Source organism: Scophthalmus maximus, chromosome 4 (assembly GCF_022379125.1).
Source record: "Scophthalmus maximus strain ysfricsl-2021 chromosome 4, ASM2237912v1, whole genome shotgun sequence".
NCBI lineage: Eukaryota > Metazoa > Chordata > Actinopteri > Pleuronectiformes > Scophthalmidae > Scophthalmus > Scophthalmus maximus.
Genome location: NC_061518.1, coordinates 8,779,588 through 8,793,804, shown reverse-complemented (window position 1 = coordinate 8,793,804; position 14,217 = coordinate 8,779,588). Strand labels below are relative to the sequence as shown.

General features: G+C 41.7%; 3 protein-coding genes across 4 annotated transcripts in view; all 3 read right to left on the bottom strand.

Annotated features, from left to right (window-relative positions):
* uacab (uveal autoantigen with coiled-coil domains and ankyrin repeats b) overlaps window positions 1–1,416 on the bottom strand; it is a 34,589-nt gene extending 33,173 nt beyond the window's left edge. The window contains exon 1 of the mRNA XM_035627834.2: window positions 1,220–1,416. Coding sequence (XP_035483727.1) covers window positions 1,220–1,267 — 48 coding nt within the window. The 5' untranslated portion in view covers window positions 1,268–1,416. The remainder of the gene's footprint in view (window positions 1–1,219) is intronic.
* A 2,730-nt stretch (window positions 1,417–4,146) lies between these two features.
* Window positions 4,147–10,718, bottom strand: LOC118302052 (mortality factor 4-like protein 1). 2 transcript variants are annotated; one of them, XM_035627857.2, is made up of 13 exons: window positions 10,535–10,562; window positions 10,162–10,208; window positions 9,934–10,001; window positions 9,740–9,826; window positions 9,550–9,589; window positions 9,218–9,298; window positions 9,023–9,048; window positions 8,606–8,694; window positions 8,028–8,129; window positions 7,665–7,753; window positions 6,721–6,893; window positions 5,835–5,919; window positions 4,147–4,752 (listed from the first exon to the last, which is right to left on the bottom strand). In XM_035627857.2, the coding sequence occupies exons 4-13, from the start codon at window positions 9,819–9,821 to the stop codon at window positions 4,668–4,670; spliced, it is 852 nt and encodes a 283-aa protein (XP_035483750.1). In that variant the 5' UTR covers window positions 9,822–9,826; window positions 9,934–10,001; window positions 10,162–10,208; window positions 10,535–10,562; the 3' UTR covers window positions 4,147–4,667. The 2 variants fall into 2 exon arrangements, with proteins under 2 accessions (XP_035483750.1, XP_035483749.1); XM_035627856.1 differs by lacking the exon at window positions 9,550–9,589 and having other exon boundaries at window positions 10,535–10,718.
* A 423-nt stretch (window positions 10,719–11,141) lies between these two features.
* rxfp3.3a1 (relaxin family peptide receptor 3.3a1) lies at window positions 11,142–13,888 on the bottom strand. The gene has a single exon (XM_035627855.2). The coding sequence runs from the start codon at window positions 13,799–13,801 to the stop codon at window positions 12,815–12,817; it is 987 nt and encodes a 328-aa protein (XP_035483748.2). The 5' UTR covers window positions 13,802–13,888; the 3' UTR covers window positions 11,142–12,814.
* Between the last annotated feature and the right edge of the window lie 329 nt (window positions 13,889–14,217).

The following is a 14,217-nucleotide window of genomic DNA, read 5'->3' as shown; positions in this document are numbered from 1 at the left end:
ATTCAGTACTATGATTTTATTCATTCAGGTTGACTCTCCAAGGTAGAGTCAACCTGAGAACAAGATCGCTGTAACATTCCTCATTGAAACTCATTCTATTGAGATGGGAGCCTTTAATGTAAAATTTGTATATAGGACTTTTGTATTATGTTTCCAGATTGCTGCAGTTCTCCTACACCCAGCTAAAGTCTAATACACCAGCCCTGCAAGAAATCTAGCTTTCGGGAAAGTAATGATGTTCAGTTGAAAGAGAAAAAAAGGTTTTTTTTTAAATTATAATATTACTCCGTGTTTGCTGAGGCGGACCTTGAATACTTTTTTATAAAAGGACAAAACCATCTGCTTACATCTTCCTTACTCACATCGGTACATCTACTCATCTACTTTTCATTAATGTCACTCAAATAATCATACTATAATTCACTCGAATTATAATATGATTATTATAATTATTTAAGCTCTAGTTGTGCACAGTAGACTGTTGGGTATTTGGTTAAACTTGATATGCTTTGTAGTAACTTCTTACTTAAGATATCAAATAAATGAAGTACAAAAAGTAAAATACTTCCCTAATGAACATGCTGAAACATAATTATGAAGTACCAATAAGTTGAATTACTCAAGTAGTACTTAAATACTTCTGAGTACATGCACTTAGTTACATGCAAACCCCAGAGGAGTCAACACATCTCGCAACTTTGAAAGCCAAGCAGCTCTTAAGGGGTTGCTGAGTTTATTCCCACAGTCTTTACAGGACACAAAAGAAACGTCCGTGAAGAAGAAAGAAGGGGGAAAAGCCCCGCAGCGTGTCTTACAGGCACCACGGTGATGACCCCCGATACCAGCGACACTCTGGCGCACTGATTTCGTGTGCGTCGCAGTAAGTGAACAACAGCAACAACAACAACAACAACAACAACAACAACCCAGTCAGCTCGTGTATGGGGAGGCCGTGAACAATAAAGATAACTCATCGTCCACCAGAGGTGCAGGTGCTCAGACTCGCTGGCGGTGTGTTTTCCACCCGAACCACCGTGGGAACGTGCCCGCGGCTAATGTGGAGGTGGAGGGAGGGAGGGAGGGGGTCGGAGCTCCAGACAACAAAACAACACAACGTCAGACATTAGCGCGGTCTGGGAGCACGCAGCAGACAGGACACGGAGATCGGAGCTAAACTGAGTCAAAACAGAAGACGAACACGCGACAGGCTTTAACTTACTGTGATGGTCACTTCGTGCTTTTTCAATCGGTACTTCAGGCTCTTCATCTTGGACGTCGTTGGCTCCTGGGTGTTAGAAGTTCCCTTCGGCTAATAAATTCATTAAAAAAAAGTATAAAAAAGACTTGCCGCAAAGTTCAAAACGAAGTGAGTTCATCCGTCCTCCTCTTTCCCCTCGGAACGAGTTTCACCTGACGCCTAACCGCAAATCCTGATCGCGCTCTGATTGACAGGCCCCCCGGGCCAACCGGGCCAGAGTGTTGCGCGTCGCGGATTGTTTTCTGGCGAATCGGCAACGCCAAGGGGGGCGGGACTTCCTGGTGAAGTGCTGTTGAGAGAAGTTGGAGACATCCTGGGACAGGGAGGGAAAACCTGGCGAAGATGTCGGGCTCACCTGAAGAGCGACACACCTGGGCGAGGTGCTCACACATCTATGAAGAACCTGCAGTGACAACATGCACTATCTGTTATTTTCTACAAATATTTCTATACCTAACTGTCTGCTACCTGAAATATCACACTCGTAATAAAAAAACAATAACATTTATCATAAATTATCTGAAATTGCCTGTCAAACTAATACCAGGATCACATATCCTAGCAACTATCCAAACTCTTTATTGTCACGAGGACTAGTCTGTGTCGTCATTTATGGGTTGAATACATTGTTGATTGGCTACAAATGTATTACAAAAACAAATGTAATAATTTGGCAAACAAGAGGCATTTATTTTGAAAGGTAAATAATTGTTTATTGTGTGAATTCTCTGAACTGAAGATCGTGTTCATGCACAAAACAGCAGCAGATATACAAATAAAGCAGCCCTAGGAAGAGTGTTCAGTTGACTAGGATGTGATATAACATAAGATAGATCCATTTTTTATATCAACCCTATTGACACTCAATATTCAAAACTTTGTATCATAAATATTTGTTTCAATCAATTCACAGCTATTGCCTTACTGTCTTGCACTAAGACATGTAAAGTATAAGTTAAGTTGATTCAGTATTTTAGTTCACTGTAGTCTCTCTCTGTACCTCTGCTATGTTGATATAATTGTATTAGTGAAACTGCAGTCACCTATAGGACCAAGATAGTTGAAACTTAAAGCACAAATCGGTAGGAAAGAAGGTAAAACAGGTGGACTGGTTGAGGGGACATAAAGCTGCCCCCTGGTGGTCTCTAATCATGAGCCAGAACTCTCTCCACACATTACACACAAGTGTTACAAATGTTACAATTTTAAATTTAAATTTCTGCTTTTTACATGTTATTTCAGGAGGCAATGTTTTACTTCTTACTCCACTACATTCATTTGATAAGAAAGTTACTTTGCAGATACAGCTTGATAATACAAAATAAAATTAACAAATAAACTATGATGCAGTATATGATGAGTTGAGATAAGGTAAGGGATATACACTAATGCGCCAATTATTATAATCCAATATATATTATATTGAAATGGGTCATACTCCATGAGTACTTTTAGTATGCTTTGATGCTAATGCTTATGTACTTTTGCTCATGATAGAGTATTTCTATACTCTGGTTTTGCTTGTTTAACAATGGAAACAAAACACACCTGTGTGATTTAACACGTTTGAATTAGTTCACTACAAACTTACTATTGAGTGACTCTTAGTCAATAGACGTCCAACAAGGTAAAATCACAATCAAATGTTTGGGTTCATCAATAAATGGATATTGTTTTTGTTTCCCACTAACCCTCAGTCTCCTGCCTCATATTATATCAGCATTGTTTAATTTGAAGACATATTTAACTGAATAATACTGGCCATTAAATGTGTCTGTCTTTGTCTATGACTCCATAGTAACAGCGTTACCATGGAGTCCCCATGGAGTTGCCATGGAATTACAATGGAGCTGCCGCTTCTGTTTGGTCTGTCCAGGCCGGAGGTCCACGGCCTTCTTGATACTAATGGGCCTGTAAATCAGAGACGTTGTTATCCAGGTCCTAACAACTAAAGAATGTCAATGACTATGTTTTCCTTATACCCACAGTGTGCCCATGTTTAATGGATCTAAGTTTATATATCACGTCTGAGTAAATGGACTAGCTGAATACTGTTTTTAATACCGTGAAAGGAAATTGCTTCCTGAAGAGAACATCCCTAAGTTAGTGAGATCTGTCTGTTTCTTGGATCATCCAATACACTTGGATTTTTCATGTTTCTTAAGTTGCTAATATTTTTAATCATTTCAGTTCACACTGCTGTTTGCTTTCATTTCATTCACTTTACAGGAAAATGTACTATTTCTCTGATTCTTTTTATCATCCCAAATTGACATGAACATGTTATCATCTCATTAAATATGTTATAAACAAGACAACAGTAGTCAAAATTTGCACCATTAGCATGAACCCATCAACAGTAATAGATATACTCCCACCTTGAGTCTGAATCTTGCCAGTTCAAAGGATTTGCATTTTCTTTAACAAAGTTTTAATAAATTACCAAACGGAATTTCTTACTGAATGACTTTAAAAATCTTCTGTCATTTCCATGAAAGTCTTAAAAATAACCCGTGATTGTTTCCCTTCCTTGTTGAATAAAGGGTTAAAACATATTGCCCACAGCATATTGGATTTTGTACATTTGCACATCTTGAGAATTACTGCTTTCACGTGGCACATGAGAAACTTATATTTTTCATGAGCTGAACACGTGCATGAAAGATGGATGTTTTTGCTCCTTCTTGTCAGATGAACATTAAACCACAGAATCTCTGAAGACTTTGATGTCTGATGTGCTTAAGTACAGTCGCGCGTTGTGTCTTGATCCTACTGAGCTGTTCCTCTGCTATTTTCCAACTTACTTCATCAGTGAGAAACAAGAAAGAACAGTGATGACATGGAATAATTTACAAGATATGAACAAGGCGACAAAGTGAATGCAGAGATTGTGTAGAAACTTTTTTCCTTTTTTTTTTACAAATCGATACAAATACACAAGATAATGATACAAAAACATTGACTGCTGAACGCTGACCATGTGGTCCAGCATTAAATTGCACCTCATGTGGCAGAAGAAAAACTACACTACAAATAAATACACGCATGCAACAATAACAAATATCAGATGGAATGCACCAATAACACAAGAGATTTGGTTGTGGAAACAACAACTTTTCAACAGTGAAACTTTTTTTTTCTTGTGTCTTTTTCAAAGAAGTGAGAGAATAAGGACAAAGGGAGAAAAAAATAAAAAAAAGAGAAAGGTCCAGTGAGGTTCAGCAAAACCTCAAATATTTGACCTCTCAATTGTGACAAGCTCCTGAGACCGTTCGAGGAGGAAGTGCATCATTTCAAGTGAAAAATCTAATCCAAGTCTGCACTTAAAGGGTAGTGATGGTTATTGTACATTTGTTCAGGGAGACGGGGGATGACGTGCCTCAGACGGAGCGCTGTGGGCTGAGAGCTCTCAAACAGCCTTGCGGTGGTACTCTGGGGGTGCGACCTCGTAGTCACTGGCACTGAACAGGGTGGAGAAATTCTTCACCAGGTACCTGGAGAAAATGGAAAAGAAAATTGTCATTGTGGTTGCGGTTATTTCTGGAAGCAGCAACATACGGTATTTGTTCCCAGCCACGACAGCGAGGTCTATGACCCCTGAAGGCGGAACTGTTACAAAAAAGAGAAATGAAGCCTATGAAAGCAATTGGAATGGAAATGGAATAATAAACCTGTGGAAAAAAAATCAAGGAAATTACTATAGTTATTATACTGTGTCTCAAGGCACAAAGAGAACTTGATGAATAAAGAAAAAGTCAGAGAGGTTCTAGTGTCTGACTCAGTAGAACAATACAGAGAAAAGGAATGAATCGGTAACAATTAGTCCTTTTTTCCATGTATCAACAGATGTTTTAATCAGAGAATCTTTACCAGTGCAAACTAAGAATACAGTTACGAAAGTTTATCTGTGGCAAGTCACAGCAATTTAATTATCTCCACCAAGGAGGTTATGTGATTGATTGGGTTTGTCGGATTCTTTGTTTGTTTGTTAGCAGGATCGCTCAAAACATTATGGACGGATTTGAATGAAAATTCTTCACCATTGCGAGATGAGGTCAAAACGTTGACATTTTGAGTTCCTAAACAGTAGTTTTTTCATTTGTCACTGAAAATTCTAAAATACATATCATGTAGCCTGAAAGTTCAACATAAAATATGTACTGTGCCTAAATGTCATGTCATGCCACAACTCAATCTCTTCAGAATCTAAATTACTTTTGTCAGTAAACGTGTATATCTGCACTGCAGGATCGGGTCAAATGGAATCTTGCAGTTCTGTTTTTGTTTTGATTTAGCTTTGACACATGAATCATCCGTTGAAACCATTTTAAATGTGCATTAAAATAAAACAGCCAAGTGTCAGATCAACCCATCATAAAAAGGCTGTTGACTGCACACTGTCACTCAGGGCACAAATATTTTCCAGAGCAGAAAATCCATTTCTCGACTTGTGTTTTGAGGATTCGCAACAAGCCTGGCTGCACTGGTGGAAATGTTGATGTGGCACGACATTTGAGAATTGGCCAAACACGACAGTGGGTCTTTCTGTGGCGGTTTGGCGGGAGTTAAATCTCACTTGAGGAAATCTTGGAGGTAACCGAGCAGCAAAGCCAGACTCTTCTCGTCCAGGGGCGTGTAGGCCAGCATGGCTCCAATACGAACTGTCGGGGGAACAAGATATGTGAAGAAGACAGAAGGGACAGAGGGAGACAGAAGACTGAAGGACAATGAGCCTTTTTTTTTTTTAAAGAGTTGAATGTAAAAATGCTTCATAAAAAGGAAAACACTTAGTTAACTTATGTTTACTTAATGTTTGTGAGACAATTTATTTGGAAACACAAATGATCGTAAATAATATGTCATACTTTAAATCTGCGGCTTTACATAGATGTTAAAATGACTCACAGTTACGATAACAGTGGAGTCTGTACTTTTCACTGCAATGGTGATATATACACCAAGTTGTCAGTTTATTAAGAAAACCTGACTGAAACTGATGCATTCTAATCCAACACTCCCACAGAAAATTCCAAATTCATGAAGGTTATAATGTTTAGCTTGTTTTAGAGAGGTGCCTACTCTCATAATTAATCATCTGATTATTATGCTCATATTAAACTTTGGGAAAAACTTACTAAAAAGGCCTTACGAAAAATCTGTACTTCAAAGACCTTGGATACTGGTTCAACCGAGATATGTCTGACAAAGGAGATTATTTCAGTGAGTGTTCGGGAAAAGTGACGGCCCTCTTCAGCCGCGCAGTGAGACCCACATCACTGTATTCACTCCCACAGCTACTGTACGTGTATCAGAAGAATTTCTAATGATTCCAATTTTAAATAGTTTTGAAGTACTCCAGTAAAACCATAAACTCAGTGACTCCTGTCAAACCTGTCTTCTGTGACTATGGCCGTGTGTGTGTGTGTGTGTGTGAGTTTTAACTGTGTGTTGAGGGTCCGTACCAAATAGGCGCAGCAAGTGTGGAGCTCCGTAAACCTGTGACATCGGAATGTCTGGGTGCTCAGCCAGGACCTCGGCGTACTGCGGCCTCTCGAACTTGTACAGCAGCTGCGTGCCGAGCATCACGTTGAAGTACTCGCGAATCCCTGCCACCACTTCGTTTACGGCGTACTCCCTGAATGAACAGAGAAGAGAAAAAGTCATGTAATTGCCACAAACAAGCTTCCATGAAGACGACAGCGGTCGCAGCTTTTAAGAACCATCAATCATATTGTTTTTTCAAAATTTGCTTGAGACAGGAAATCAATTTACTTGTCTCTTTGTTTTCTTTGTGCTGTGAGGCAGTTTAAACAGTTCAAAGTTGACCAAATTCGAAAATGTGATACTTGTGAATCTGCAGCTGAACAGCATTGAAATCACGCTCTGAAAAATCAGAGCCAGAAGAGAAACAACACTGATTAAAATCCGTCATGCTAACCTCCAAAAAGAAATGTGTGTATCCGATTCATCAGCGAGCACATGAATGCGCCAGTTTGGCAAATATCTCCTTTTTTGAGTGTTACTGTACAACAGCACAACTCTTTATGTTTAAAGTATCCATCATAGGATACATCATCCTCTGAAATGTATATTATCAAATGGTAGTCAAGGAGACAAGAACAACACCAATACAAAAACATGGCAGAATAAGATGAGAATGTCGGCAGCGTATATGATTTGCTGAGTAAATAAAGATGTTCTGTTGTCTCGCTGAGAACGTTGCACAAGATTGTGTCTACACTCTCAGCAATTCAACGCTGATGGAAAAGAACGCATGAAAATACTATGACACTTGGCGTGATGAGGCGGACACGAGCAGCGATGCTGAGCAGATTGTCACAGGACACCAATGTTACTCTCTACTTTCACATCATCCGAAATGAAATTTATGTATTTTTATTCTTACTTATTGTCTGAGTTTCCTTTTGATTTCTTGTAGTTTGCATAGTCCTCCAAAACAGTCTCTATGTTCTTCTTAGCAGGAAGATGATATAACTGTAAGAAAACAGAAAAACATTCTCTTCATCCGGAACTTTCATTCAGTTCGTTTCATGCAGAATTGTCCCCTTTGCTGTGGCAAAAACATCAGATTCTACAAAAATGTGAGATATAATAAATCTGTATTCAGAGATAATTTGAGTATTACTGTCGAAGGAGTTGACATTAGTTGTATTATATATACAACATTTCCTGACGGGCATCAGTTCATATTAGCTGAAGTAAATATAAATGGTTATAGTTATGTGTATGTGTGTGTGTGTATTTTCACCTGTTTCTGTCGTGTGATGAGGTCCCAGTCATCCACCAACCAGGGCTTCAGCTCCTCGGGGATCTTCACCTTCACCTCCACGCGGTTGGTGAACATTTCCTCCTGCACACACAGAAAAACACACAAAGTTTTTGCCGGTTATTACGATGGTTGTGTGTTGTTTGAGAGCAGCAATGCTTGTCCGTCATCTCTACACAAAGACACATACAAGTGCATCATTATAAGTACAAAGCTTTACACCAACCACTATTGAACCCATATTATAAAGAATTTTCCAAGGGGGAAATTACACAGGATGAAGGCACAGAGCATATAGAACAGTACACTTGATTCAATTCAGTGTACAAGGTCAGCAATTGCATTTTGCAATTATTATTCCCATTTGTCAAAAGACAGAATAAAAATATATTTTTTACCTCAGCCAAGGAGGTAATCGTTTTGCCCATGTGCGCTTGTTTGTTTGTTAGCAGGATTATGTAAAAACAGACAGAAGCCGCGTGGTCACATGGCACCTTCAATCAAAGTCAATTACATTTCTTCTTAGCTTTAGACTTAAACAAATAACTGATGGTACATACACTCTCCACAGTGGGATCGACCCGAGCCCTCTTCTTCCGTGGGCCCTGGGCTGCTTCTCCGCTGCTCGTACCTTCACCCGGCCCTGGGGCTGAACAAGACACAACCATTATATTTCCCAACTTATGAATATGTAGACATGAAGGTTAATGGTTTTTTTTTTGAAAAATCTGTGAGATCAGTTTGGCGGTTTGTCAACATAAAAGCTTCTCCTTTCACTTAACAGATCCATAAAGGCTGTTTTTTAACATGTCTGTCTGACAGGGCTGATGCATCACCAGACTCACTTTGCCCAAAATGGCAAGTGCAAACATCTAATCTCATAAACTGACGGGACATCTTTCTGTCCTTTGGGCAAATGTGTGACGTTAGGTTATAAAAACAAAATGTTTGTAAAACTGTAGAAACATTTTACTTACTCTTCTGTTTGGCCTTTTTCACTTTCCTAAGAGCCAAAGAAGAAAAAGACTCAGTGAATAATAATATGATAATATTACACATGTGACTACATTCAGCACACACACAAGAACGTCACTTCACCCAACAGTGTGTCCACCGTCGGGCCAACATGGCATATGTTGAATTATTGAAGGTAAAACAAGGTAGATACTCACAGATCGACATTTTTCTGCTGCACAGCAGCAATCTTCTTACTTGGTGCTAAACCCCTCATCTTTCCCTCGACATAATGGTCCCTGTGGAGGAGAAAATCAGTGAGGATCCTTCTATAAATGCATAATGCAATGTACCGTCAAGAGCACTGGGTTTCATCTCATAAAGCAACTAATACTACACTACAAAATGTTATTTTGGGGGAAAAACTTTCATTTATTCACTAATTTACCTGGAAACAGGTCTAGAGCTGAAACAATTAATCGTTTAGTTATCGACTACTGAAATAATCGACATCAGTTCAAGTCTGAATTCTCTGATTTCAGCTTCTAACCTGTGGATATTCTCTAGTTTCTCTGCTCCTCTGTGACATTCTATTGACCAAGCGACGAAGAGAGAAAATAATAGACAGATTATTTATGTTATTACATAACCCATAATGATAATAATCGGTGGTTGCAGCCCCCGAACAGGTTTCCTCATCATCATCTATATACCTTTAGTGTGCATGAATGGAAACTTACTGATTGGCCTTTTGAAGCTCTTTTTGTTTCGCAAGGTTGCTGTCCACATATTTGAGAACTCTGCTTTCAGGAACCCATTCATCCCAGCTGCAAAAAAGAAATGATAATAATAATTTTACAGACCTCACACACACACACACACACACACACAGGATGGGGAGAGCATCAAATTGTGTCTGAACCAAGATGCTCACTTTTTGTTCCATCCGCTGTAGTGAATGAAGTATTTAATCTGCTTATCCTTTATGCTGATCTTCACACACTGTGGAACAAGAGAACACACACACACACAACACACCGGCCCGCGTAAATGGTTGGTTGGCTGACATTTGTTTTGTGGTTGATACTTTACTCATAACACACACACACACAAACACACGCACGCACACACACACACACACACACACACCACTGTAACACACCTTTGCCTCGTAGAGCAATGGCCCATGAAAGCACAGGACTCTTTCACCTGCGAGGAGGGAAGAACAAACGTGAGCAGTCGAACACAACACACAGTCTGAGTCGCATGCTAGCTACTTAGCTAGCCGTTAGCCTCACGTTGACGCGTGAGTCGGACGTGTGGCTTTGTTTTTCAGGCGACACGCTTTGATAAACATGAGTGTTGCGTGTGCTTATATGATTTCTACTATTATATTTGAAGCTATTGCGTCTCTGTCTCCCTCCCTGGAGACACCATCGCAGAGCTGCAGCTACAATAACAACAACAACAAACCCGCCCCCCTTTGCACGGATTCTTCCGCGCGTCTTTCTCTCTCTCTCTCTCTCTCCACCGACCTTCTTGAAATTTAGGTTTAGGGTCCTGTTTTGGCGCCATTCACAGACTCAGCTGATCGGTTGTGCGACTGATCAAATTCGTGCATTGCCCGAGTCCATTTCTTGCGGTCACAGACACCCCCGACATCGGAGCCCAGCGCGCAGAGGAGAGAAGCCGAGACTGGCCCGTCTACTGCCGGGTCAGCTGACCGCGGAGCCTCGGCGCGCCGCCGCGTTCACGGGCTCCGCGCGGACCTCGTAAAAAACAAACGCCTCTTTTGTTCTCGCTGCATTTTTGAATTTTTTTAACACGAAGAAATGTGTTTATTGTTAGTTTTAATTCAATATTTATGTACTCAATTGTCCTTTACACACAATTTCACAGTCCGATTGGCGAGAGGAGGCCTGACTGTTGCTTTTTTGGTGTTTCCACCAAAGGAGTTAAGCTTGTCCTCCAAGAGTCAGGAGGAGCTGACCTTTACAGGACCTACTGTGCATCCTTGTGATGAAAGCACCAGCAGAGAAGCTTGGAAGTAGATTGAACCATAAGAATTCATATGCGTCTTCTGGTCTATATTTCATATAACGCCTTCTGAGAAATAGACAACACCGCTGTGGCGCTTCTCCTTGTCCTTTAATCCCACTTTTATTATCTAGAGATGCTAAATCTGACCACAAATGCACATTGTCCAATTCTGCTGTTAGCAACAACAAAACCATCATTAGCTACTAAATTACAGGTGAAACATTTCTGCATTAATATTTATAGTTGAGTTACATTTTTTTTTGCATAAAGCCCTGAAAAGGGGGATATTCGTAAGAAAGACAACAGACACACTCTTGTCAGCTCATGTGTGTAATGGCCCCATACAAAGCACACGAATGTCAGTACAACGTGTCACAGTGTGAACAATGCCCTTGTTCCATACCTACATTATCGAAAACAGAACAAACATCTGCACTGACATATTACAGCGGGAAATATATATATGTATACATCAAAACAGCAAGATAACATGTTGATCCTATCGCTCAGTAATGGCACTTGCGTCAATGTTTCCACCAGGGATAAAATGAAATATGTCAAATGAACAAGCACAACAGTAAAATCATTTGAAATGATATATACAGCACATCAAAAAATAAAATTCATCTCAATACATCCAAACAATATAAAAACAGTTTGCCTATATTTAAAATGATTCTGTAAATAAAACAGAATCAAACAAATTGTCAACATTTTACATTCAGGTCAACACTATTCATTCCACCGCGGCAGCTGGTCTCGGCCCTGTCAGACACAAATAGAGCCCACGGTTCTGATACAATATGAATGTGCGCACGACGGCACCCAGCTGTGTGTGTGTGCATGTGTGCTGCGGCCTGGCCACTCAGCCAGACCTTGCGTGGCTCATGCAGTGCTCGCGCTATTGCGGATGTGATGGTGGAGGCTAAGAATGAAACTTCATTATAAAATGTGTTTCTGGCTGAGCCTATTAGCTTCAATCAGCAGTTCATGCGTCTGTGTGAACAGTGGAGCCTGCAGGAGGCCAACTCCACCGTTCCTACCACCCCATCACATCACATCACCTGCAGGCAGGTCACAGTGGCGCACATCTATTTATGAGCCATTCTGACACGTGGAAAAAAACATGAATACATTTTCACTGTCACACATATTTAAACTAAGCTGGTATACATTTTCTATACAACTGATTCTGGCACACGCTGTTAACCATTCCTCCTGTCTTTTCCAACCTTTGCCCTCAGCAGGTGATGAGGTTGTGTTTGTAGCCACGATCGTGCTATAAACACAGTTGTCATACACTTCTTTTTTTTAATATAACCTTTCCACTTTTCACCAGCTGGATGAGTGGAACGAGCACACTACTGCGAAGGTTAATTGTCATGCGTAATTACGCACGCAGTCTCCTGGACCGTGGATGAGATATACCTTCACTGCTAGTGGCTTTATGCAACAAGCGACGTCACGGCGATCATGCATACGATATCATTTATTAGCTAGTTGTTTTTATTTTACACAAAATTAGCAGCAACTTGCTTAAAAGCAGCTTCAGTGGTTTCCCAACAGCGACATTACGCAAAAGACGAGAACTACTAAAATTAACATTTTGCATGAGCAGAATCGAGCAAATAGTCTAAGACATGACACTGCTTGTCCTGTTTGACCTTTTTGACCTGTCTCATCTCTCACGCCATTTCTTTTTTACTGTCGTTGCGCACTTGTTGCCTCGTGGTTAAGGCTGCAGTTTGTCAACACATTTTGCTCTCGTTCAAACTCTACCCTCTGTGTAGCAGATCCCTCAGTTTATTCCTGAACTCCTTCCTCATGAGGCAGTAAATAATCGGGTTCAGGCAGCTGTTGGTGTGCGCCAGACAGACGGTCAGCGGGAACACGTACGTGTGGACTATGTAGTACGCGCGGTCCCAGTTTGCAACGTTCAGCTTGACCAGCACACTCCACAGGGTGACGGCTTGGTTCGGCATCCAGCACAGAAAGAAGGACAACACGACGATGGTGATCGACTTTGTGACCTGGGATCTCCGTTTGGGGTTGCTTGACTTCATACCGCGATTGCGGATGAAACGCAGCAGCATGATGTAGCTGATGGACACGATGGACATTGGCAACACAAAACCCACAAGTATTTTCTGTATGTGATAAACCGCCAACCAGTACTGTCCACCGGGGAACCTCAGCAAACACAGTTTCTCCCCAGTCACGTTGCTGACGGTAGAGAAAATCGACGTCGGCGCAGTCGCCAGGGTCGCCAGGGTCCAAATGATTACGCAGGTCCATTTGGCGGAAAAGGACCTCTGCGCGGTTCTGTTCTTCAGAGCAGAGGCGACGGACCAGTAGCGGGTCACACTCATGGCCGTGAGACAGAACACGCTGGCGTACATATTCATTACGGTGATGGAGAGGAGGATTTTGCACATGGCGTCTCCAAACGGCCAGCTGAAGTCCAGCGCGGTGTCCACGGCCCAGAAGGGCAGGGTGAGCACGAACTGCAGGTCCGTCACTGCCAAGTTGAGCACGAAGAAGTTGATGGTGGACTTCTTCCTTTCTTTTTTCACCCTGATGAAGAAGAGGACCAGCAGGTTTCCCACCAGACCCGCGGCGCAGACCACCGAGTACACGAGGCAGATGAGGAACCTCAGAGCCGGGCTCCCGTCCGCGGACACGTCGATGTCCTCCAGGTTGCTGAAGCGGTCCATCTCCGCCAGGGACCTGTTCAAATAAACGCTTTCACTCTCCTCGTCCATAATATCAGCAGCTCACAGACTGGTCAGCACAACCTGGACTCTGCTGTGCAGTTAAAGTTAGACAAAAACATCGATGTCCAGATCCAGATGATGCCCTCTCCCCCTCCTCCCATCCGCATCCACCCCACCCTCGTCCTGTCATCCAACATCAGCTCTGACAGCGTGAAAAGACGCGTTCAACACCCGCCCTGAACTCACTCAGTCCGCGGGGGGGCTTGAGGTGTAAAGGGGCGAACCTTAGACGTGAGGTCTCCATCCGCCTCGTGCGTAACGGATGCTCCTCGGAGTGTGAGGCTCGCCGCTTCCCGCCCCACATCACTTTTCATTTCAAAAATGAATATCTCATTAATAACTTAAGATGTTCACATCAAGTGCAGCTCGCGTCGCAGTCGGGAAGGCACCGGCTGGGGTCGGCA